At 44.5% G+C, this 27,272-nt stretch overlaps 1 protein-coding gene across 20 annotated transcripts in view; it reads right to left on the bottom strand.

Annotated features, from left to right (window-relative positions):
* Positions 1-27,272, bottom strand: part of LOC121856933 (trichohyalin-like) — a 78,292-nt gene that overhangs the window by 32,485 nt on the left and 18,535 nt on the right. For 7 of the 20 annotated variants that reach the window (XM_042352694.1, XM_042352697.1, XM_042352705.1 and 4 more), the window contains 7 exons: positions 21,392-21,528; positions 16,245-16,595; positions 14,258-14,425; positions 8,284-8,478; positions 3,645-4,310; positions 2,127-2,294; positions 1,863-2,018 (listed from right to left, as the gene is read on the bottom strand). In XM_042352694.1, the coding sequence (XP_042208628.1) occupies positions 1,863-2,018; positions 2,127-2,294; positions 3,645-4,310; positions 8,284-8,478; positions 14,258-14,425; positions 16,245-16,595; positions 21,392-21,528 (1,841 nt within the window). Of the gene's footprint in view, positions 1-1,862; positions 2,019-2,126; positions 2,295-3,644; positions 4,311-5,294; positions 5,584-8,283; positions 8,479-14,257; positions 14,426-16,244; positions 16,596-21,391; positions 21,529-22,705; positions 22,762-27,272 lie in introns of those variants that run through there. The other 13 variants (XM_042352700.1, XM_042352701.1, XM_042352708.1 and 10 more) reach the window with 9 other exon arrangements.

The raw sequence follows: 27,272 nt of genomic DNA, 5'->3' as shown, positions 1-27,272 counted from the left end.
TACAGTACAGTACAGTACAGTACAGTACAGTACAGTACAGTACAGTACAGTACAGTACAGTACAGTACAGTACAGTACAGTACAATATATATATATATATTATGCCTTTCCTATGATAAACAACACCATTTTTCATGGTTGGATGGGATATAACTATATTAAACAGAAGCTGAGAAAAAGTGAAAAGTCCAGAACCTATACACAGTTGTGTCACAGATATTCAGCATCAACAAGCAAGACTATGACTAACAGCTGTAGTGAAGAAGATAAATAATGATATTGTACCAGCTGACACGGCCATCATTTATTGGAACAAAATTGATCATTAACCTGAACCAGCCACATACACCTGACCATCACCAACCTTACTTAATCAAGCAAGAGCTTGAATACATCAGACCACCTTACTAATAATCTTTTTGTAAGATTACAATCCTGCTTAAGTTAACAAGCCAAGGGGAAGGTGCAGCCAGTAAGAACTTCACATAATTTTCTAACACAATTATAAAACTCATCACTGAATGTAAATTAATTTTCTGTCGGCAAAATTATTCCAGACTTTAATTAAAGATCTGAGTAGGTAATGATATTTTTCTCTCCACATTCAAAGTGACAATTAAATTACCAACACAACTTTTAAGAAGCTGAACTTGACATACATTGTTCCAAAGATTACAATGACAATGATTAAATACGTAAGTACTTTACAACTTAAGGATAAAAATCGAGATGGTGAAAGTTTATAATGCTTGGAGAAGATTACCTTACCCGAATTATTCAAAGATTAAACATCTGAGGACGATGGGACAAAAGAGGATGTGGAAGAGGTGAAAAGAAGCGAAGGTCGTGTGATGAAAAGGGAGACAAGATGGGCGGGAGGAGGTGGAGACAGCATCAATCAGGAGGTTGGGTACACAGCTCTGGTAGACGGTGTACTTTTGGGTCACTCGAATGCTGACAACCAACCATGCTTTTGATGAGCATCTGGGCATATCTCATGCCTCACTTTTTACGATACTGTCTCCATGTTGAAATCACTCCTCTGGTTTTTGTTTGTTCTTGTGTTTGTATATGTAATTGTATTTATACTTGCACCAATAAAAGCCCAAGAAACTTTTTTTACTCCTGTACTTGAGGCAGTATAGATCATATTTTGATAATAACCTGAATTTTCAGGCATAGAAATGACCGCCACGTCCCCTCCTCTCTTCTGACCAGAAAAAAATGACATTAGTCAAGTTAACCTTATGATCACCACAAAAACAGATAAAGAGACCAACAACAGACACACCGCAACAAACCTTATAGATGTACGACACTACTCGCCACTAATAACTGCTCTAGGGTGAAGGTGTGTTGACGATGGAAACCAATGACTACATACAACATAGTTACTAGTAGAGAGGCGCGTGAGGTGCTGTGGTGATGGCTGAACATATGATGAGACTCATCCCTGTAACACAGCTGTAAGAGAAATGTTACAGGTTCACATGACAAGTTCAGCCATCTTGGTGTGTAGTAAAGGGTGTGCACTCAGTCTCTCCCACTGTAGTGTTCTGGCTGTGAGTTTGATTAACCACTGACGGTGTTCACAGACACTTTTTCTGCCTTCTTTATATAACTTGACAGGTTAGCCCCACCCTCCTTCCCTCACCTGGGGATGAAGTACTTCTCCTTCAGTGATAATGAGAGGAGTTTTCCTTTCCTTTCCTCCCTTAATAGTTCACGAAATACTCCGTCCCTCTTACCATTCCACAGTAAACCCCTCCCTTCCTCTCTCAAGAAAATTTCTCTTTTCCTTCTCCCATCCTCTTCCCTTCTTTTGTAACGCCCCTTCCTCCCCCTCATATCAAGGTACTCACCCTGCGGATCTCGGCGCTCTGCCTCTCGTAACGCTCCTGCAGTTGGTCCAGCTCGGACTGGACCTTGTCGAGGGAGGCCTGGGTCTTCTCCTGGCCGATCTGCGCCTTACCCACAGTAGCCTGAGACCGTTCCAGCTCCTCCCGAAGCTTGTCCACCTGACACCAGACACAGTGAGGCATGGGTTAATGACCTTGTTCAGTTAAAGGAGTTAACAACCACACAGGACACTTAACATCCGCACAGGACAGTTAATAGCCACTGACCTCGTTAACCCATCGTTCCCGCTCACTGTGCTGGCGGGCAACGGTAGCCTGGGCTCGCTCCAGCTCCTCTTGCACGCTGTCCTTCTCACTCTGGGCGTTCTCCAGCCGCGCCTTCAGCCGGTAGATCTCCCCCTGGGCCTTCTCCACCTTCTCCTGTAGCTGCTCTACCTGTTACGGGAGGGAGAGGACAGACGCACGAGGAGGTTAACTCTGTAATAAGTGAGTACCTGTATTGGCTCTTCTCTACCTAAAGGGAATGTAGTTTAGTTTGTGTTGTCATCTCCATAGCTATGATCTTTATTACACTTAACTTACTCTGCTACCATTACTTTTCATCACATTATGTAATTATTAATCATTACTTTAATTATCAATATTCTTTAGATATCTTCTTTCTATGTACTCTTTATTTTACTTTAGGTATACTGTATCTTTAATTCAAACTACTACAACTTTTTTATTTACTTATTGTTTTACGTATCTCTCTATCTGTATCTCTCACCCACCTTGTTTCATTAAGTAATATGTTTTACTTCTGTCCACTTAACTGTTGAACAAAGTTAGAATGTTATTGGGATACACATGTACAAACCTTATTGTTATGTTTTATTTATTGGGGTTATTGTTGTTGTTTTACTGCTGGGTTATTAAGTGTTGTTCAATTAGTCTTAGTTTCCACAACAAACAAATAAGTGTATCATCCACTGATAATTACTCCAGGGGCCACTGACGTGTTCAGATAGTCACTGACGTAACTACTGTAAACAATCATAATAATCTTAATAGCTTTAACTAACATGAAACTATGACACGTGATTGGTGCTTTAAGACTAAGCTATTGAAGTACTTGTATACATTTAGATAACAATGAAATATAATGGTAGATTTTCTAAGAATTTTGAAGAAGTTGTACATGAACTTCTTTGGGCTCAGTGCAAAATAACCTTGGCAGCTCATAAATACAAAGCATCAACAATAATGTATTTACCAACCATCAGTCAGTTTACTGTATATCTGTGACGTCTGACAGTTTGCTTAGGATGCCAAATGTGGGTGGAGTTTAGTTCAATAGTCATAGTACTCTTGGTTATTAAACAGTCAGTTGTTATATTAAATGATACTGTGTATATTCTAGTACTTATTTTATTCTTAGCTACTCTGGTCATTCAAAATATCTAGCCATATATACTAGGGCTATTGATATTCCAAAACTTGACTACTTTGGTCCTTCATAATCCAAAACTTGGCTACTTTTGTTATTAATACTAAAAAACCTGCTACTTTGGTTATCATTACTCCAAAAGTTTGCTACTGTGGTGATCAGTACTCCAAAACATTGACTATTGTGTTACAGGTGCTCAAAACTTGGCTACTTTGGTTGTCAATACTCCAAAACATTGACTATTGTGTTACAAGTACTCCAAAACTTGGCTACTGTGGTTATCAATACTCCAAAACTTGGCTACTGTTGCTACCATAGTTCTGCCCGCTACTAACGAAACGGAAGTGATTATTGACCTTTACCTCCACATGGGACCGCTCGTAGTCGGCTTGGTTCATGCGCAGCTCAGTCTGTGCACGGCGCAGTTCTGCCTGGCACTTGTCAAGCTTCTCCTGCAGGCGTTCCACCTCACCTGCCGAGCCCCCGGGGACGGAGGAACGGCCGTAGGTCGGGTGGGAACGTTCCAGGTCGTGGTGCAGCCGCTCATTCTCTGTCCTTAGGCGATCATTCTCCATCTCGATTTTGGTGAGTCGGTGGCGATAGGACTCATAATCGCTGGTGCTCTTGCCCACTTCCCCGTGCATCTTCTCAAGCTCGGCTTTAGCTTTGCCTAACTCAGACTGACTGGACTCTAGCTTGGCTTCTAGCTTGTCCTTCTCAGCTAGAGAACGTTCAAGACGGACCTGTAGCTTCTCCACCTCGCCCTCGAGCGTGTGCAGCTTCATCTTGAACTCGGCGATGTCACGTTCGTGTAAAGACTGCTCCTGGTGTCTCTCCTGCTCTGCCCTGTCTCGCTGTTCTCGCAGCTGTTGGATCTGTTTGTCCTTGTCGCCAATGGCCTCCTCCAGGGAGGTGAGGGCGCCCTCTGAGGTGGAGTGGTGGGCCTGCACCGCTGTCAGCCGGGCCCGGGCCATGTCCACCTGGTTGTCCTTCTCACGGAGCAAATCCTCAAGGTTCTCAATCTGAGGAGCCACATTACTGCAACATCTCTACGCCATCATGACCACACTAACATTCCTGGTACACTATATTACAAGATTTATACCTCACACACCAGACTCTTAGTACACTACTATAAAATGTGAACATGAGAGCTTAAGCACAGACAGACAGATAGACAGACAGGCAGACAAACAGACAGACAGACCACACACACACCAAAAAATAACCCTGAGAAATATCCTTATCAGTCTGTATTACATTAATAAGTATATAGAATGAAATAAAATGTACTAAACCTCACTAGGAACTAAACAATGACATGGACTCTTCACACAGCTATATACACATACTGTACACCAGGAACACATTTATACGACCACACCAACATACACCCACAAGTCATTCATCATCGTGTACACAATATCACACAAACTCAAGACTTTCTGAAAGGAAAAAAACTAATAATAATAACATAAGGATTAATAAAAAAATTAATATTTGGTCAGAGATACCTGATCCTGACCGCAACTACAGGAACTACAAAATGATTTCCCAAATGACAGGTTCCTCGGATTAATAACCCAGTTGGGGTTACCAAGTGAATATAACTTATTTGGACAGATGGATGTATGGCAGAAAAGGTAAAACAGCGGACATTGTGAATTTTACTGGAAATGTGTTTCATCCTTACTGTAAAATTCTCTACATCAGCTTGTGTTTCCTTCTCTACCACACTCCTACCAACAGTATCTTACAGCATTACTGGTACATCTCTGCTACAACTTATGTACATTAAGTCTTCTTCAATTTACTAAAGGGTGGGCAGTATTAGTTCCAAGTTTACAAGGAGAATATATAACTTTTCATATTCCTGCTAGGCCCCCGACTAGCTGGGGCAGTATTACTTGCAGGTCCTTCAGTGATAGAGAAGTCTCAAGGGGTACTGTTATCTACTTTATGTGGTACTTCTTTCTGTGAGGGAGGAGGTTGAAGGAGTACCGTACCTACAACTGGTGGCATCTCTTAAAGTGATGGAAGACCCAGCAGTACTGCACCCTACAGTGAAGAGAGGAGTCAGAGCAGCACTGTACCTGCAGGAGCTACGGATGAAGTGCCTGGACTAATCCAGGCGATCGGATCCTCCGCCCTCAGGCTGGACCAAACATTGGGTGCTACAAGCCAGGGGGTAATACATAACTACAGAAAATAACTTCTGTACCTGATAAACGAAGAAAAGAATCAGAGAATATGAAAATAATAACAAAATAAATAAAAATCTGAATTAATAATAATGAAAGCAAAATACTTCACAAATAATAAAAAGGGAAATACAAGAAATTAAACAATAAATAAAGCAGAACGGAGACGGACAATCAACACATCACACAAACATTCCTCTACACTCGGAACCAATCTATATGTAAATCAGACACAGAGAGCAGAGCTGTTAGTAGTTATAGTGATTATCAAGTTAGTAATTGGGTTAGTTCCAATGCACAGTCAAAAATGATAATGCTCCATTTTTTCATACGTTGTTCATGCTGTAATTAGTGGATGATTGTACACATCTGCCGCTACAACAAGGCAATCTGAAGCTGAGGCAAGTCTGAGTGATTTAATGAATGTGATGACTCTTTTGATGTGTGTGTGTGTGTGTGTGTGTGTGTGTGTGTGTGTGTGTGTGTGTGTGTGTGACAATATCCTTGGTAACAATGACAGTGTAATGGTGATGAGGAAGGGTGATTGTAATGGTGACAATGACTATGATGGTAAAAGTATGAGGATGAGGATGATGATGATAATGATAATGACAATGATGATAATGACAATGGATAATGTATGGCTGTAATAACAACTAACCATCCTGAAAAATAAAATATTGAAACTTGAAATATTTATAAAACAAAAGAAAAATTATCCTACCAATATAACAATAACTTCCTGGACAAACATCAAAGATAATGTCAACATCTCTCTATCTTTACATTACTCTTTAAAGAATGTTCTGAATAATTTTTTTTAATAGTTTGAATACCATGAAGACTTGTATTCTATTTCTACCACGAATCTAACACCCCCCCCCTCACCCCTTCCCCCCCTACAGAATCCTTCATCTTAAACACCTACCCATCATCCCAGACCCCATTAGAGCACATTGACATTACTACAAACTAACCTTTAAGTAATCTCTAATTAAGGAGAATTATTATCCCAAGATCATTAGCAAATTGTGGCTCATCTACCTTATACCCTAATCACCTCCAGTACCTTAACTATCCATTAGTCTTGAGAGATAATGAGGGTTTGATAAGGGGGGGGGGGAACCCAAACTACTATGTGTATCAACATTTGGTCCACTGTAGTGTTGTGTTATGATGGCTGTGGTAATAAGCTGATTCTTACACTTGTATTATTTAATCTTATCTCTCTCTATTCCTCGTTTACTCGTCTTTATGTTATTCCCTTATTTCATCTTGTTTATCATCCTCCCTTGAGTATTTTTTTCTTTTTTTTCTATTCTGACTCTCTCCTTTCCTTTCCACTGTCTCATTTTCTCCCCTCCTTCCCATTTTCTTCCCCCCCCCTTCCTTCTCTCTACTTTATCCTCTCCCTTCAGATTTTACTTGAATCTCTTCCTATTAATTATATTTCTTTGATCAATAACTACAGAGAGATTTCAATTAATAATGGGTACAATTAGTTGGCAGAGAACATCATTTTAAATTTAATTATGATGGTACAAACATGGAAGCTCAGGTCCTAGCACCCTCAACCCTGAGAGTCATATAAATACCCTGGAGACCTATTTTCCTGTGACTCGCATCCACCAGGAAAGAAAAATATATTTACATTTATCTTATAATCTTCTTAACCTCTCTTTCACTTCTTTAAATTCTTTCCTCTTTAAACCTCATTTTTTTCCATTTCTTGTAATTCAAAGTTGTTTTATTTGGGATGACTCGTGGGTTTTTTTTTATGGCATCTTGTTTTTTTTGTGTGTATTTTTTTAATTTTAAGGCATCACTTTTTTATTTTGATTAAGATTTTTATCTAAGTTCCCGTTCTGTTGTTTTTGGGAATGCGATATGATTCTTTTTTTTTTGTGTCTGTACAACTATGAATGACTCCACACTAAGCTACACTCAAGTCCCTCCCTTTACACACACACTTTCTCTCTCTCTCAACCCACACGTTCATCTGACCTTTCACGGCGCTAATTTTGCGAGCCTCCTATCAGGCAGCTCCCGCCAGCCCCTCATAAACTGGACCAACTTTAAAAGCTAATCTTTCTCAGCAGAATATTGGCTAACTTTCCTAGCCATCTGGTGCATGACCCTCCCCATTGCCCCTTCACGAGCCCTAAACACCCTCACACAGAACATTCAGTAGCTAATATCCCTTGCAGGACCTTAAAGCATCTACAATAGACCTTCAGGGTTTGCTGCTCCAGTTAACCTAAACCCGCAGTCCTGTATTAGGCTTATAATATACAGTATAAATATATATATCAGCCATCAGATCAAGAAAGTTAATAGATTTTTCATTTTATTTAATTTAAGTTCGTTTATTATTTAATCTTTCATCTTTATCAGACCTCCATCACTTGCTGTCTTCCTCTACCTGTTATATCTTCCTTACAGTCCCACAGGAGCTTCATCCATAACCTTTCCCCCAGATCTGACATTTCAGTGTTTAATGTCCACAGTCTGGCCTCTCCGTGCAAGACCAGCTATCACCTCCCCCTTACGACTACTCTCCCAACTAATCCCTTCTGTTGCGTTCCCCCTTTATGTTAATCTTACATCTGGCTTATATACAAATGGTCCCTCAAATTGCCTTTCCTAGTGTATGTATAAGACTTCTGCATCCCCCTCCTGCTGCATCTAACATTGCCTCTATCACTTTGGGAAGACTGTCTTCCTTATACCATAATGACCCCTCAGCAAACCTTTAGTTCCTGCTAGGCGCCTCTCCGAACTTCCTAGGGCCTACCTTCCTCTGCAGGACATTGATCTTCCTGTCCTTGATATCCATGTGGTCGCGGAGTTCGGTGAGCTCTGAGTTGAGTTTGTTCCTCTCCTGAGTGGTCTGCAGCGCCTGCTGGGTCTTCTTCTCGATGGTCTTATTCTTCTCCTCCAGGCGCTGACGTAACTCCTCCACCTGGCGAAGGAGACCGGGGGAATGCTGCTGTAAACCAAAGCACACGGGGTCTCCCATATATCCTGCGTCTTGTAGGGGATATAGGCTTCCCTATCGTCGCTATGGACTTATATCTTGACCAGGTCAGCCACCATACATATCCTCAACACCTTCCTCCTTCAGGATATGGAACATCCTCTCTGTTCTTTGTAACAGTGGGAGGGTGAGGATATATATAGCTGAAGGTGCAAAATATAAACAATGTTGACACGCGTGTGGTGTTCTTGCTAGCCTGGTAGGTTAGCGGAGCCACCACCGTCGCCTGTCAACACAGCAGCGATGAATATGTACCCAAGCATGGCGAGGTGCTGGCTGTGCGGGTAACATGGACAGGGAAAGCTAAATTATCTTCATCATATTTGCATCGGTGCATTGGCTTTGCAGTATAAGTAAAACAGATGTTTGGTTAGTAATTGGCTACATATAGCACTTTGGATACTGTATGGATATTGTCATGCTTGGTGCTATGGTTACTTCACGCCTCTCAGAGGGCCAAGACTGAAGTTATTAATGCAGAACTGAGGATGTGTTCGGAAATAAATTCTTCCATTTTCTTTTAAACATTTGTTCCGTAACACCAGTGAAAGAAAATTCTCCAGGAGGCTTCGAAAATTAAAGTAAAGAAGCCAAAAAATAGTGATGGCCAAGAATTTGTGTTCCGAACATGTCCTAACTTATAATACCGGGGTCAAGTAGGTTATATAATGCATACATGGTACAGGGGGGAATGCAGTAGGTGGAATATGTACAGAGATAATGTCCGTGTGCTTAGAATCTGAGCTGAAGTATTTCAAAACTTACAGATAATTTGCTCTCAGATAGTGCAACACCTGCCTGGCCATGCACTCACCTACCCCAAAAACACTTCACTGTCCTGACCTCACCTTTGACCTACAACCACCATCAGAGAGTCATACGAGCACTGATTGGCTCATATAAAATCACCACGTTATTACTATAGTTAGTTTGATCATTAGTTAAATATAATAGTGACTAAAACTAGATCAGGAGAGGCAATACCATCTCTCCCAAATGCCAGGCGGGTGTGACTGAGAGGCATTAAAAACAGGGGTCGTTCAGTTGCTCAGATTCCCCATGCAACAACAGCAATGTGAAAAAAATAATTGCTGTATGTATGCAGGTGTACTATAATAAATTGGAGTGTCGTCTGCAGCATATACAGGAAAATCGAGCAAAGTGTTGAGTGGTACATTTGGTGCTGACAACGTGACGCTTGAACCCTGAGTGACGCTTAACCTTGAGTGACGCTTAAACCTTGAGTGACGCTTGAACCCTGAGTGACGTTTAAACCCTGAGTTACGCTTAAACCTTGACCTCACTATTCCTCCTCTCCTTCGCTATTTCCCTCACTACCCCTCTCGCTATCTCCCTCTCTCTTTCCTCTTCTCCCTCGCTACCACCTTCTCCCTCGCTACATCCATCTCTCCCTCTCTACCTCCCTCTCCCCTCACACAAAGTTTACGTTTTTGTGAATATATTTCCATCCTCGTTTCAAGTGAGAGGAGGAAAGAAAAGAGAGAGAACTACAAAGGTATTTTTCAGCCACCATCCTGCACTTCCCCTTCAGGAGTAAAACAAAAATAAACGATTACCAAGATGTTTTTCCTTGACGTGTTTACCTACTTTCAAAACAACTTATTATTCCCACACAAAAAAAAAGAGAGAGAAAAAAAGATTCCTTCACTCATCCAATATTTAGAATCCTTACATATTTCTCTTTTATATACATTTATTATCCTGTAGTTATTTTCTTATATATATTAAAAAAAAGTCTTGTTATTTTTTGTCGTTTAGTTGTAATTGATTTTTGTTTTGTTAAATTTAAGATAAAAAAAAAATATAGTCTTCAATGTCCTCTTTTTTTTTTTCTTCACTCAAGTTGGGGACACGCCAGAGCTGGGTCCAAGGAGTGTTAGGATGTCTTGGGATATGTTGGGTTGGGTTAGGATGTGTTGGGTCGGATTGGGACGTGTTGAGTCGGATTGAGATGTGTTGGGTCGGATTGAGACGTGTTGGGTCGGATTGAGACGTGTTGGGTCGGATTGGGACGTGTTGCGAAGGCGTGCGATTTGGTGGGACGTGTATGGGGGGGTGATGAGACAGTTGGAGAGGAATCTGAATGGATTAATATGTATTGGGAAAGGTCGACACGCTCTGGGACAGCTTGTGACGGGTTGAGATATACTCCGAGACAGTGTGGGACAGGCCGAGACAGGTTGGAAAGTCCTGGGATAGATTGAAAGCTGTTAGGACGAGTCGGGAAGCAGTGGGACAGGTCGGGAGGAGTAGAGTAAGGTCGGCAGGTGTCGGGTGAGGTCGGGAAGGAGTGGGACAGGTCGGGAGGTGAAGGGTAAGGTCGGGAGGCGTTGGGTTAGGACAGTCAGGAGGTGTCGGATAAAGTCGGGAAGCAGTGGGACAAAGGTCGGGATGCGCAAGGGACAGGTCGGTAAGCATTGGGGACAAGTCGGGATGTGCAGGGCATGGTCAGGAAGCACTGGGGACAGGTCGGGAGGGGTAAGGGTGGGGAGGGGTGGAAGGGTGGAGAGGGGTAAGGGAGGGTGGAGGGGTAAGGGAAGGGTGGAGAGGGGTAAGGGAAGGGTGGAGAGGGGTAAGGGAAGGTGGAGGGGTAAAGGGAAGGGAAGGGTGGTGAAGGGAAGGTGTGTGTGTGTGTGTGTGTGTGTGTGTGTGTGTGTGTGTGTGTGTAGTGAAGGTGTGTAGGAGAGCGGGTGTTTGGGGTGGGAGTGCCGCGTGCCATCACTGCCGCTGTGGTAGAACTCAGCTTTAATTGGTCCAGAGTAGAGCAAGACGTGGGTGGATACCAGTCTTTCTGATGGGAGGGAGGGAGAGAGAGAATGGAGGGAGGATAGGGAGAAGGGAGGAAGAGAAGGGGTAGGGAGGGAGGATACTAGGGAGAAGAGAGGGGGGGATGATATGAATAAGGGAGGGAGGATGATAAGGAGAAGGGAGAAAGAGAGGGAGAAGGGAGGGAGGAGGATAGGGAGAAGGGAGGAAGAGAGGGATATGGGAGGGAGAAGGGAGGGATTATGATATAGGGAGGAGGGAGAGAGGATCATAGGAAAAGAGAGAGTGAGAGAGAGATGGACGGTGGATGACAAGAAGAAGGGTGAGAGGTAAGGAGGGTGGGAGGAGAAAGTCGTGGTAAGGAGGAAAATAAGAAAGGAGCAATGATGAGGGATTGTAGGCGAGGTAAGAGGGATGGAGGAAAGTAAAGAGGGAATGAGAGAGGAAGGCAAAACAAGGCGGATGTAAGGAAAGAGGAGTCAATACGATAGGAAGTGAGATAGTAGAGAATACAGAACTACAGGGGAGAGGAGACCGAATAAGAGAGGGAGAGAAAGGACACACAAAATACCAGGGAGGGAGGATGAACGATAACGAACGAGAGAGAGAGAGAGAGAGAGAGAGAGAGAGACTGGCTACTCCACATCTCCCTCACACACTGGTCGAGGCGCTGACTGTGTTGAACAATAGCACCAAAGATCCATCGAGGCAGAACCTGATTCCTGTGACTCGTTAGAGCGAATATACACATATTTATATATATTGCATGAAATCCCAGCACCTGTCGACACCTCCCAGCACCTCTCGACACCTCCCAGCACCCCTTGACACCTCCAACCACCCTTGACACCTCCAACCACCTGACACCTAACCACCCCTGACATCTCCAACCACCCTTAACACCTCCAACCACCCCCTGACACCTCCAACCACCCCTTGACACTTGACACCTCCAACCACCCTTGACACTCCAACCACCCCTAACACCTCCAACCACCTGACACCTAACCACCCCTTAACACCTCCAACCACCCTTGACACCTCCAACCACCCCCTGACACCTCCAACCACCCCTTGACACCTCCAACCACCCCTGACATCTCCAACCACCCCTTAACACCTCCAACCACCCCCTGACACCTCCAACCACCCCTTAACACCTCCAACCACCCTTTAACACCTCCAATCACCCCCTTGACACCTCCAACCACCCCCTTGACACCTCCCTTGCAACTAGAAGGCGTGTGGGATCCCAATGAGGTCCTATATAAAAAGTTGGATACCTATCGACTTCGGTGAGAGAGGGGGGGGAGAGGGTTGCCTCAGGGTATGAACCACCGACCATTAAAACAGGAAACGAGAGTTGTATCCCCTCGCCCACCTCAATGGTAATTAACCCTAGTTTATGTGATATAACGAAGTCTTCTATAGCCAGAGTTATAACATTAAGAGGAGAGTCTAATTGAACGCAATATTATACTGTTCTAATGGAGCCTTATGAAGCCTCGGTGGTGCCGTTACAAATGAATCTAATTAGTGTTAAGTTCGAGTAATCTCACAATACAGCGTCCGATTCTTGATATAATGAGGCTTCACGAGGCATCCCCGATTTACATGGGTTAAGTGAGGTGAGGTGAGGTGAGGTGAGTGAGGTGAGTGTATAGGGCCACTGAATATCATGGCCACTGAGTATCATGGTCACTGTGCATTGTGGCCACTGAGTATCATGACCACTTGAAAGACCTCAAATGCACGAGTTCTCGGATTTTCATATAAAGGAACAGAAGCCTTTGTTAACTTAATATACGGTACGGACACTAGAGAAAAGGATTACTTGCCTTTGTTATCTCAAGCGGGTTTTCAACAATAACAAGACGAAATATACCCACACATATATACCATAAGGGGATTACTGCTAGTCCCCAGAGCTTGAGCAATAGTCTATTCTTCAGGGGTCGAGTAATGGTCTGCTAATCTTCAGGGGTCGAGTAATGGTCTGCTAATGTTCAGGGGTCGAGTAATGGTCTGCTAATGTTCAGGGGTCGAGTAATGGTCTGCTAATCTTCAGGGGTCGAGTAATGGTCTACTAATCTTCAGGGGTCGAGTAATGGTCTACTAATCTTCAGGGGTCAAGTAATGGTCTACTAATCTTCAGGGGTCGAGCAATGGTCTACGGGACTTAGTTTACAGCACCAAAGTACACACTAACACATTAATCTTGGTGGTGGGGGGGGGGGGACAGTCCACTGGTCTTGTGAGTTGACTGTGAATGGTTGCTCGCATGACTCACAAGTCGTCAAATGGTCTTTTGGGTCGACCTATGAGTACTTAAATGAGTCATAAATCGTTGACTGTCCTTGTGAGCCAACTGGTGTAAGTCTATGTGTACTCACGTGGCTCTTACGTCAGGGTGTAGGAGAGTTGGGTGATGTCTGTGGTGCTGGGGAGTAGTCACGTCAGCCTGGCTCATGTTGTAGTGACATGGGGAAGTGTGGACTGACATGAACGTGTGTGTGTGTAGAGAGGAGAGGAAGTACTCACACCAGCTTGAAGTACTCGTGTAATGGTTTGAGTACTATATACAGTACTATCAATACACAGTACTAGAGTATATGTGTAGCGACTTGTGAAGGTGGGGTAATGTGATCAAAGAGTGAAAGAAGTAATGACACGATTCTCTAAATTCTGAGTGAGATGATGTGAGTCAGTGGTTGGAAGAGAGACAGATTACTCACACGAGCCTGGCGCATGTTGTAGTGACATGTGTGGGGGGGCTCACATGCAGTGGTGGTGTAGAGTGAGCATGTGAGCATGTGGTAGAGACTATAAGGAGTACTCACACGAGCCTGGCGCATGTTGTAGTGACATGTGTGGGGGGCTCACATGCTGTGGTGGTGTAGAGTGAGCATGTGAGCATGTGGTAGAGACTATAAGGAGTACTCACATCAGCCTGGAGCATGTTGTAGTGTTCCTCCTTGGCACAGAGGGATTCTTTGAGCACGGTGATGTGTCGCTGGTAGTCAGTGTGTTGTTCCTCGAGAGTCTTCATCTTGGCCGACAGTGCTAGGATCTCCTGGTCCCGCTTCTGGATCTCCAGCCGAGACTCCTCCAGCTACAGGAAGTAGTGAGTTAGTGAACCATCCAAGGCGTGTTATCTGGTATAGCCGCAGGGGGCCAGCTAACTCTACAGTGGGTCAACAGCACATAAGGTGGGAGGTGCGTACTCTAGTTGGTGCTCAAGATAACACACAAAACTTCAACAGGACCTAAGTCTTTCACACGTTTGACGACCTAAGACCAGTCATTCTAATTTGTACTTCTTTTGTTTATAAAATTTCTAATAATTACAAAATACATAGAGCAACTATTATAAGTGCTGTATCTCAATAATAAAATAAGCCAATTAAAAAAAAAGTCTTAAAAACTACAGGTGAAAAAAGACTGATGGTGTAAATATAATTATCATTAAATCTTAGTAAAGTGAAACATAAATTTTGACTTGATTTTTTTTGGGGGGGTTAAGGGGATAGGGGGGGGGGGTGGATTTATGACCGAGGAAAACCATTAGCATTATTAAAAACAGACAATAAAACTTTTATCTCAGGAAAATGTAATTGCAAAATACTAATTGTGGTGAAGAAAACATAACAGTGAAGCTCCTACACAGGCAGATAAACACAAAGCCAAAATAAAGAACATGAAAGCCAAAAAAATATCTATATACACGTATCCTACACACAGATACACACACACACATCGAGAGAGTTAAAACCTACAACACAAATGCCCGAATCTTTGGGCTATCAAAACTGGAGACTCCAAAAATTATCCTGAAAAAGCATATAAACTCATACACACAACCTATGAAAAACGGAAATAATGAAAACTGAACCAATTTCTATTCTAACCAAAAATATATAAACAAAAGAATGGTAAATTATGACCATCACAGGGCACACACACTCACAACAGTAAAACGTTATACATGACAGATTGTGAAAAGTAGGGCCAGGGGTGAAGGAAGAGTGAGGGAGGTGAGGAGGGAGGGAGGGAGAGAGAGTAGGTAAACGTACTATCCCTCCCTCCCTGCCTACCTGGCCTCATGACCGTCCTTCACACCTGACCAGGTACCCAACAAGAGGTCCAGGTGGTGCTAACATGATGGGTGGGTCGCCTCACTCACCTCGTGTACCCTGACCATCGTACTGTACACTGACGCAACACAGGGAGACACGAGGCTCGCTGAGGTTCGCCATATTGCCTCGAGGTGGTGAGATAAAACCATGCAGAGGGAGACGGTCATTCTCATGGTAGCCAACTTACCTCTAGCTAATTATTGGCAATCAGATTAACGAACACACAAGCCGTTAGGGCAAGTGAGCATCATTCAGTAACTAAGTTTTAAATCTTAACAAAAAATTGCAAGAAAAGTAACAACGGCTTAGTTTATTTTTTGTGCAAATCTGTATTTTATTCTGTATTAAAAGTGTTGCTAACTTTTCTTGTAATTTCCAATATGGCCGTCAGATGACAGCTGCCTCCTGGAGACCCATGACGTCACACACATAAACAAGAGGCCGCCACGCCCTTCACTTGTACACCAGACAGTCTCCACCAAGATGCTGGCGAGGAAGCTCTAATAATAAGAACACATATTACTCTACAAACAATCGACTCCACCACAAGTCGCCGTGTGTCTACAGGAAGGTGTGGGTGTCTCTGGCTAATTACAATACCAATATGAAAACATTAAATCATGAATTGCTTTAGGGAAGTCTCCAGTGTCCCTATAAGAAGAGAGCTGATTATATTCTTAAATTTAACATTTGCCTTAATCGTGTCAGAGCCCCGCGGGGAGAACTGCGAGTCTGAGGAAGTGTGTGGGCGTGGCAGCCCCTTGCGACGTCACCGTCCAAGCGACCACAACTTACTTGCGACTTAGCTTTGCGCTCCCGCTCCTGCAGCACCTGGAGGAGGCGTGAGTCATCGGTGGGCGGAGGCGTGACTAGGGAGGCGCGGGAGCCCCAGCGAGAGCCGGACAGGCCACCTCCGATGAGGCCCCCCCCTAGGCCCGCCCCTCCCGACTCTCTGGCCATGGCCACCTCCCCCTCCAGGAGCGCCACCTCACGCTCCAGCGAAAGGATACGCGCGTCCTTGGTCTCCAACAGCGCCGTCAGTGTGGCCGAAGTACCGGCATCAGTAGCAGGGCCGTTGAGCCCCCACGACCCCGCGAAGCTATGGTCGTGCTCGCGACGCAGCCGCTCCGCCGCCTCCAGGGCCTCCTGCAGCCACACCCACACCCGGTCAACCGCAGGCTAGTGCCGCACACTCCAACACCTCAGGCAACCACTACTTGCCGCACACTCCAACAACCGCAAGCAACCACTAATGCCGCACACTCCACGGCCAACACACTACACGCTCTCCGCATCCCACAACAACCTCTGATTGTCGCACCTCCTTGTGTTAACGACCAGGACCAGCTGTGTCACACCACCCATCATAATCCATCGCATAACCACATAATGAATCTCACCTGAACCAATTATTGCTCCTTTTCTCCCAAGACGTTCTGTTGAGCAAAAATTTTCTGCAAATTTACCTGACATGGAGAACGTTTCTCTTTGTCTCTCCGGAATAACCCACTTTATTGGCCAATGGTTGAGCAGTGTCATTTATTTTATCTCCTATAACAGACAATCAGAATTTGCAGTGAGGTTGAGAGAACGTTTTAATGCTTGTGCTACAGACAGACAGAGGGAGGGGGGAGGGAGGGGAGAAGTAACACACAGTACACACCCACACCACAACATTACTGTGTGACCCAGCCAGATCATTGTTTCGCCCAGGGACACCACAGCTACCAGGTCACCCTGAGTCTTCCTAACCGCACAGCTGGGTGGGTCACTCAGGGTCACCAGACAGCTGGCTGGGTCACTAAGGATGACCACACAGCTGGCTGGGCTACTCAGGGTCATCACACAGCTGACTGGGTCACTAAAGATGACCACACAGCTGGCTGGGTCACTCAGGGCCACCAGACAGCTGGCTGGGTCACTCAGGGTCACCAGACAGCCAGCTGGGTCACTCGGGGGTTTCCACACAGCTGGCTGGGTCACTGAGGGTCACCACACATCTGGCTGGGTCACTCAGGGGTACACAGCACAGGTGAAGATCAACATACAGCTGATTGGCTTAACCGGCATCACCAAAGGCTGTCTGGATCAACTAATTTCAACACGAAGCTTTTAGGATTAATTATAGTCATCATAAAGTTGTTTGAGTTACATGAGGTCACCACACATCTATCTGGGTCAAACAGGGTTATCAAACAGCAGTTCAGGTCAAAGGTCATGACGAGAGTGTTGGGTGGGTGAGTGAGGGCCAACATGCAGCTGTCTTGGTAAAACAAAGTCATCACACAACCGTCTGGGTCAACCTGGGGTTACACCATATGTGTATCTAGGTCAAGGCAGACCAGCAAACAATCGTCTGAGCCAACTAAGGTCACCAAAAGATGGTTTAGATCAGCTAAGGTCAACACACTCCTGTCGGAGTCATCTGCCAAAACAATACAGCAGTCTTGGTCACTTACGGTCACTGCAGGTGTTTGAGTCAGTAGGACCATCAAATAATTAACGAGTTCGACCAAAGTTACAGGTAAATGTCCGGGTCAAATGACGTCACTATATGACTATAAAACGGATCACCACGCAGCTGTCTGGGTCAACCATGGTCACCACACAGCTGTCTGGGTCAACCATGGTCACCACACAGCTGTCTGGGTCAACCATGGTCACCACACAGCTGTCTGGGTCAACCATGGTCACCACACAGCTGTCTGGGTCAACCATGGTCACCACACAGCTGTCTGGGTCAACCATGGTCACCACACAGCCAGCCTGGGTCAACCATATCACTACACAGCTGTTTGGGTCAACCATGGTCACCACACAGCCGCGTTCAGGTCAACCATGGTCACTACACAGTTGTCTGGGTCAACCATGGTCACCACACAGCTGTTCACAACCATGGTCACCACAGCTGTCTGGGTCAACCATGGTCACCACACACAGCTGGGTTGGCCAAACGGCGGTCACCACACAGCCAACGGGTCAATCTGTGAGTCACCACACAGCTGTCTGGGTCAACCATGGTCACCACACAGCTGTCTGGGTCAACCATGGTCACCACACAGCTGTCTGGGTCAACCATGGTCACCACACAGCTGTCTGGGTCAACCATGGTCACCACACAGCTGTCTGGGTCAACCATGGTCACCACACAGCTGTCTGGGTCAACCATGGTCACCACACAGCTGTCTGGGTCAACCATGGTCACCACACAGCTGTCTGGGTCAACCATGGTCACCACACAGCTGTCTGGGTCAACCATGGTCACCACACAGCTGTTTGGGTCAACCATGGTCACCACACAGCTGTCTGGGTCAACCATGGTCACCACACAGCTGTCTGGGTCAACCATGGTCACTACACAGTTGTCTGGGTCAACCATGGTCACCACACAGCTGTCTGGGTCAACCATGGTCACTACACAGTTGTTTGGGTCAACCATGGTCACCACACAGCTGTCTGGGTCAACCATGTTAGAGTAACTGTGGTCACTACTTCAGTTTTGGGTTATGAGAGGCTACCAGACTGATAAGTGACTCACGGGAAGTCATTGGACTACTGTACTACTTTAGTCAACCGGAGCTGCCAGACAGCAACCAAGGTCAACTAGGGTCGACCAGGTTCATCAGAAATGATAGCTGGGGTTAACCATGATGCCCCAGATACCTGCAGGGACCACAGATCATGATACACCTGCCGGGAACCATTTTAAGTCAGCAGGCAGTTGTCAAGCACATCTGGGGTCAGCGTACAGGTGTCTAGGTCAGAGAGGATCACCAGATACACACGTACACACACACGGACGCTAACAGAAGCTGAACATAACAGACTCCAAAACTTGAATGATTGAACAGACGGAACATGCAGGCAAAAAAGACGGAGAGCAAGAAGCGTGGGTCTTCCGTCGAACATAAGTACCAAGGGACAAGTTGTTGAGTGGGGGGCGAGTATATACTAGTAGTCTGAACGACCCAATTAATTGCCTCATTTATAGTGCAGTGCAGTTTAGGATCAAGGTGGACTACAGCTCAAGCTTCTACAATAACAGATGGATGACGTCACGCACAGGGTTATTAACTCTATCACGTGGTGAACAACGTTATGTCTAGGCTAAGTTATTCATCGGTGACAGGAGGGAGGCCTACCAAAACAAAGCGTTTACAAGAGGTTAAATTGAGAGACATAATCTGATAAAATGGCAGATTGTTTGCAATGCAGTTCTTCTACATCTGAAATGCATTTAACAATGAGCAGGCACCTTAATAAAATTATATATGCATTTTTATAAAGTAAGGAGAGTCTTGTTTATCACTTGAGATATGGATCTGAATATCAAAGTAAAGCAAGTTTGGCAAGACAGATGTTTGATCAAAGAAGTGATCATACTAACACAATGATCAGCTGAAACAGTCATTATAAATGTTGAGATTCATTAAGTTAGTCTGAGAGAGATAGTAAGGGAGGGAGATAGTCTAAAGAACTAATATATTAAGAGTTATATCGAGGTTTAAACAGGTTATATCCTAAGTGAGAGAATGATTGGTAGTCTATTCATAAATAATCATTATCGTCAACCCTTAAGCAAGTTTTGACGTGTGTATGTGTGTGTGTATATATGGACCAGAATCCTTCTCTCTTGATGGTATAAAGTGGGTGGGTGTGGGTGTGGTGGCAGCACAGTCTACTTATACCCGAGTACAACAACATCTACCCTGGGGAGGCGCAGGGCCAAGCTACATCCCTTCAACACACTCTTCCACTAACAACAACAAAATGGAACCAAGTGAAATAAAGATACCAATTTACCAGAACAATCTGCAGTGGTGTTGATGTTTGAGTCGAGAGGAGTATTGGGGAATCATATCATGAGGAAGTGAGGGATCTTCCAAGACCAGGGAATCTACTGGTGAGCGGCAGGATAAGACTGACGGAGACGATGACGGGGGTGTAGCGTGATGTACCTTGGCCCCTGGCGTGTTCCCCCACTACCACTACTGAGGAAGGTCTTCGCTCTACGCTATGTGTCTCGGGTCGCTGCTCCACAAGCACCCGGGGCGAGGTCCTCCCACCACCGAGTGCTTGTCGATGCTTACCTTGGTCTATAGCAACTCCTAAATCTAGCTAGAATAATCCCTGAGCTAGCAAGGCATTATACTCGGGTACAGTCTACTTTACCCCGGGCAGGAGTCTACCTATACCCGGGCACTTGGCATCCCTCACCATGGACGCGGTATCGGTGCCTAGTCTGTCTGTCAGGCAGGTAGATAGGTCACTCGGACTGAGTCAAGCAACTGGTTCGTTAACAAGTAGAACACTCATTAACGCAGCATGATACTTAAGTGGCTGTACAAAGTGTTCATGACAGTAAATACTTCATGACTGCACTACTTACATGTAGTGAATGTACTAATATGTCTTATGAGTCCAAGTGATTAATAATTTTCACAATTTAAGTAATATTATCATCAATTACAACAACATGTCGAATAAGGATTTGTCGTTTAATCATCCTGTTTTCGCTCTAAGCGTCAAATCCCATGACCTGCAGCTGACGGCAAGTCAAGGGGCTAACAGGTGGGTGTGAGGCGGGATAAAACGGGTTGTGGGCGTGGGTGGTGGCGCAGGTGGGGGTGACCAGGCTGGCGGGGGCGGACTCGCTGCCCGGGCGGCTGCTGATGACGGCGGACCGGAGGTGGCAGGGTCGGGCGGCTCACTCAGGGTCAGCTGCCCTCACCTACCACGCGTGTGTGAATGTCACTCCCGACTCCTTGTTCACACACAGACACAACAAGACGGGATATATTTAACCCTTCACACACACCAAATACCGCTTCTAATTTTTTCTAATTTTGCTTTGATTTTTTAGTTCAGTTTTAGGGAAAGTGGCAGGGAGGCTGATGCGGCCCGACCCGCCACCCCGAGGGGCGTTACATAGCGCTACTCACCTGGCGAAGTTTCTCACAATCGTCCTCCCGCTGGTGTAGTATGTCCCTCACATGGTCCATCTCATTCTGGGTCTCCACTAGGCGCGCCCGCATTTGTTCCAACTCTACTGACCCTTCCTCATCTATATTTTTATCACCTATAACAACATGCAACAGCGCCATCAATGATGTGACAGATGCGAGGCGCTACAGCCGACACAGTGAGCACGGCAACACGTTGTCACTAGACTACTGGTGGGGGGGGACGCCGGGCCGGGAAGCTTCACCCTCCTGACTCAAGGGGGGGGGGGGTGTACTTATAGTAGGGGGGAAGGAAAGGTGGAGAAGAGGCAGGGAAGTCTCCATAAACTGGATGTTTATATCTACTTATTTTAAGGCTCCATACAAACCAGTTAAACAGTTGGATGAACATCAATGTTATACAGAGTCCAGTCCTAGCCAAGGTCTGTCTGGGGCAAGTTGATATTGCTACATGAATCAACAGAAACCCCCCAAAAGTCATTCATCACGGGGGTCGAGGATGCTTCGTCCAGCCAGCTTCCCATGCCCGCCCCCCAGACTACGGCCTGTGTCCCACAACTCTTCTTTTTTAACTGAGTTAGTCATGAACTCCATTTTCCATTTTCTTTGAATTTAAAAAGTATTTAATGGGTATCTTTAGTCTTTCACTCAAGTCAGTAATGCATGATCATGAGAGACTAAATATTAACATGCCGGTAAGAAGAGTTTTGGGACGTTAACATATGGCAGGCTGATAGAGGGACACAGCTGGGACCAGGAGGCGGCCGTGGCGGTGGATCAGAGGATGAGAAAATTGTGAAAAAAAAAGCTACAGAATCGTGATCAAGTCACTCGCTGGTGATTATGTGGAAGCATTGTTTAAGACTTAAAAGGTATTCTGTACAAGTTGGAACTCTTGACCGTGTCCTGAGGAGCAGTAGGAAGTAATCTAGCACTCAGACTAAAGTGAAGAGGGACGAGGTGTCTGGCTGGGGGGTGCAGGCGGGCACCAGCTGAGGTACTCGTCTACCCCCCCCACCGACCATGGACGCGGTCAAGAGTCTCTCTACTATCTCAAGTCCTGAACAGCAAGATCACTTTAAATGTCATGTGCGGTAAGTCAAGACTGTGGCGGAAGATAATATTTACTCTGTGCACCATCATTTGTGTGCAAGCGGCGCCTTGGGTTTTATATCTCCATGAGGGTTCAACAACATCCCCCAACCACCGAGACGGCCATACTGTATCGGACATAATCATGATGATAGTAAAAAGAAACATATAATAATAAATACAAGACCAGGGAAGCTGCACCTGTTTCTGAAATACTGCCTGCATCTGTTGCATCATCGCCCGCTCCTCCTCCTTGCCTGAAACACAGTCGGAGATTGGTCACCCGGTCACAACATCAGATGGCGTCACGGGAGGGATCTGACCTATCAGGGATCTGCTAACAGTGACGTCATGGGGAAGTTATAACCTATCCGGATCCCGCCAACAATGACGTCATAGGGAGATTAGACTATCCAGGTCCCGCTAATAATGACGTCAGGAAAGTAATAATTGGTTATGATGTGCCAGTAGTGACGTCAAAATCTCAGGGGACGGTGTCAGAATACGATGTGGGGTTATCGGCAGCTCCCGTGAGTGGCGACAGGATACTATACAAGAGGGGAGGGAGCAGGAGATGGGGGGGAGGGGGAGGAGGGAGGGAGGGAGAGGGAGGGGTGGCTGACGGAGACAAAAATCACTCGCCAATCATACAAGGAAGGGAGGGAGGGAGGGAGGGAAATAAGAGAATGACAATATATTCAATTAAAATCATAAAATCTTGGTTAATTTTAAGTAACTTCTGTATAATAATAAATTAAGTCAACAGGATTACACTAGAGCGAAGAATTCTGAGAGAAACTTCGCCAATCGATGGAATCAGGCTGAAAATATACGAAAAACTGTGATTTGTAAAACTGTGATAAATCCTTAGTGGTGAAGGGGAAGTAAGAATAAGCTGTAAGGTACAGTATTGTGGCGGCCTATCTGAGCAGCGTTACTACCTGGGATCATTACAGCACAGGTGAGTAGTTGTGTGGTTCCCGAAACATTATGAGTGACTTTATTTACTGTGACAGCAATGAGATGATGAAAAAAATAAAATAATCCAGTGTTGTGAGATGACTGTGGTATTATTTCCTTCTCTGTTTACGGAAAGAATCACACAAGTACAGCTACACCTGGATGCTAACAATCATTATAATCGTAAAATATCACAAAATTCCCATCATAATATTATCTATTCTAAAACGTACAGGTAAAACAAGTATTCCAGTTTATAATGTTAATAAAATCTCAAATTAATTCGAGTTTATGTATTTGTTGTGGGGTTAATCAGGCAGGTGTATTTTTACGTATGTTCAGGGGTGTGAGGCTCTGTAGGGGCGTGGCTGTGTTTACAAGTAGTCGTCTAGATCCACTGAAGAGTTCTCGGAGGTCTGTGGCATCTCTGTTGGTACCTTGCCCCCGTGAGCCTGGTGTTGGTGTCTGTGAGATTGTGAAGCTAAAGAAGTTAAATTTGTGGTGGCGTGTGTGGAGTGTGTGTGTGTGTGTGTGTGTGTGTGTGTGTGTAAGACAGAGCTTGGGCAGTGGGGTGGGTAGGTGTGTGTGTGTGTGGCGACAGAGCTTCAAGGTGTGGGTGGGTGTGTGTGTGTGTGTGTGTGTGTGTGTGTGTGTGCTCTTCCCCGCTACTTCCAGCCTCAAAATATTTCTTCGGGCGCATAATATATTCGTAACGCTGTCGTAATGAAGTTAAATCAACGCCCTAATTGCTAGAGATATTTTTTTATGACGCTAATCTCCTTATGAACGGTAATCCTGACTGACAGATAGATGCAGCTCAGAGTAAAATGTTGGTCACTCTTGATTTTCTTCATCAATTTGATATATAACGACACGAACTAAGGCGACAGCGACTACCCATTCAAACGCTCGAGGCAGAAAGACTTGACATGGAAGGACGATAAGCTGGTCGTCAATAGGTTAAAAAAATATATAAAGACTGCAGACTGAGTATCTATAGGTGACTAAAAGCTTGAGTGTATATCCCAGATTCCTGCCAAAAGGTTGTGAGAATTCTGGGGGACGGAGGCAGCGACATTTGTGTGTGGTTGACGTTACTGCTGGGGAGGACACGAGCCTCGGAATGGCTGGCCAAACTCTTACAAAAATGGACACAACTTTCCTGACTGAATCAGATTTTCAAACATTCTTAAGTTTATTCTACCAACTCGAGGGACGAGAACACATTTAAAATACGGTCACGGTAGAATAAGGTAGATGTTTTCTCTATGCCTCAGTTAGGTGAAGAAGTTAACGTAGGAAACTTTGATGGACATCCAAGTACGTGATGTGTGTGTGGTACAACATGGTGTGTGGGACTAACACAAGGCGTGTACAGTGTACACCTGCTGGCTGTGTACAGCACAAGATAGTGTACACCACGGAACACCACGCATCGTATGAGGAAAAAGTAAACCTATTTTGAGTCCGTGAGACCGCATGGAAACGACCACTCAAGCGTGACTTTATATCACAGAGCGCTTCAGCTCGGTCTGATATGAAATCCCGGGGATGGATTCTCAAACAAACTTATTTTAAATCTCCTCCTTTAACTAAACATCAGAGCACGCATCTAACTGGCTCTTTTAAGCAACGACACAAAGATGGTGACCAATAGGGCGTCGAGACAGCAGTGTTACTCTACCTTACCTACACTCACTCTCTCATTCCCAGTTAGGTGAACATTTTTCCCGTATATAAACCTATAAGAATTCTGCCGCTGAGTTTCATTATCTCGGCAGACGTGACGTAGTTAAGCTTCCCGGATACAGAAGCAGCAGGTCGTCCACACACACACACACACACACACACACACACACACACACACACACACACACACACACACACACACACACACACACACACACACACACACACACACACACACACACACACACACACACCCACACTACCACACAGCTCTGAGGATCTGTGGCTGTATTCTTTAAGTCTCGTCCATTTATCCCCAGAATGTGAGCATGGCTTCTAGTTACGGTAGAATCTCAATACAATATCGACAACTTTTAGACCACTATTACTACATCGTTGTTTAAGTGAGCCAGTTACATTCTACATATCTCCAACTACGGGAAAAAAATTCTAACATAAGACCATTTGAGAATTCGAGTCTTGGTCCCATGTGGTAAAGGAAACAGTATCATACTTTCAGAGATCCGAAAATGGCACCAACGCCAACCGCAAGAAGTGTTCCAGGTAAGATACTTGGGTCATTACCGCCTACCTGCCGAGGACTCAGGTACTCTAAGGTACTCTACTGTACTCTCTCTACTCTCACACTTTTCTTTTTTTCATCATCACATAATTATCGTCGCTATGTATCTATCTACTCTTAAACGTCGAATTATCTATTTATCTACTCACAAAAGTCGATCTATCTATCTATCTATCTATCTACTTTCAAATGTCAATTTTTATTTATCTATCACTCGGGGTCCTCCCTTGTACCCTTGTGTTGCTTCTACAATCTATTCATCAACTTGTAACATCTGTAGCGCTCGGTGTAGTGTTATCGCATCTGTTGAACACTGAACCTCTGTCGGCTGCTGTAGAGACAAATGTTGGGGCGTTTGGATTTTTTTTTGTGTGGGGGGGGGTATTTTGTCGACAGGTGTTGGGTATTTTGTCGACGGGTGTTGGGTATTTTGTCGACGGGTGTTGGGTATTTTGTCGACAGGTGTTGGGTATTTTGTCGACAGGTGTTGGGTATTTTGTCGACAGGTGTTGGGTATTTTGTCGACAGGTGTTGGGTAATTTGTCGACAGGTGTTAGAAGAAACAGGTGTTGGATTGGGTCATTTACTATTTATACTACAATGGAATAAAACTTTTTTTCAATTACTGTTGGATAGCACTGTCTTCTCTTGTAACAGGTGTCGGGAGGGGGGGGGTCATTCACTGCCTCTCCTACAAGTGTTAAAATACATCAGGATTTCTTATAAGGCTCTCAATACATTCACTAAAAATCAATAATAATTTTTTCTCACCTTTTTATACATAATCAATGACGTAATATGTGTTCTAAACAACGTAGTCTCATTGGCTTATTCTCTAACAAGTCTAACCAATGAGAGAGGAGTTTTGTTTCTACTCCTTATTTTAATTTGTTTCTCTCGTCAGCCTTGTTGTTTTGATTTCATCTTGTCTTTCATCTAGGCAAGTACACAGTTGCTTACTAATTACCTAAACAAGTTATTTGCTTTAGTTAGATTTAAACAACAACGAAGAACTTTAATTAGTCTCCCTTTACTTACAAAAAGATTTATATTCAGTTCTTTAACAAAAATTTCTAAACTATACAAATTACCTTTTTAAAAACAAGACGAGTGATGCTTAATGTAAATATAACTAATAAAGACAAAATTCACACTAAGAAAAAATAATAATAATTAAATCTACTAAAAGACATTTATTATGAGTTAAGCAATTGATAGGGTGTAACAAAAGCCTGGAATAATAGGCATCGTTGCTTTTATTATGGACGTTCAGATTTTTTTTTTTAGTTTAGGTTAAGTGGTATGGTGAGAGAGAGAGAGAGAGAGAGAGAGAGAGAGAGAGAGAGAGAGAGGTATACTCTCCTCTTCTTCTTCCTCCTTCTCCTCACAAACGACTTTTAATTCACTCAGGACAGAAAGACCACTTAAGTAAACAAGATCAACATACCTAATACACTTTACAAACAGCCCCTTACCACCAAGAGCACTTAACCTGAATCAAACAGTGATGAACAAACACAATAAAACACTCACTCT

This window comes from Homarus americanus, unplaced genomic scaffold (genome assembly GCF_018991925.1).
Source record: "Homarus americanus isolate GMGI-L3 unplaced genomic scaffold, GMGI_Hamer_2.0 scaffold44060, whole genome shotgun sequence".
NCBI lineage: Eukaryota > Metazoa > Arthropoda > Malacostraca > Decapoda > Nephropidae > Homarus > Homarus americanus.
Note: the sequence above shows the minus strand (reverse complement) of the source record. Positions and strands in the feature narration are given on the sequence as shown.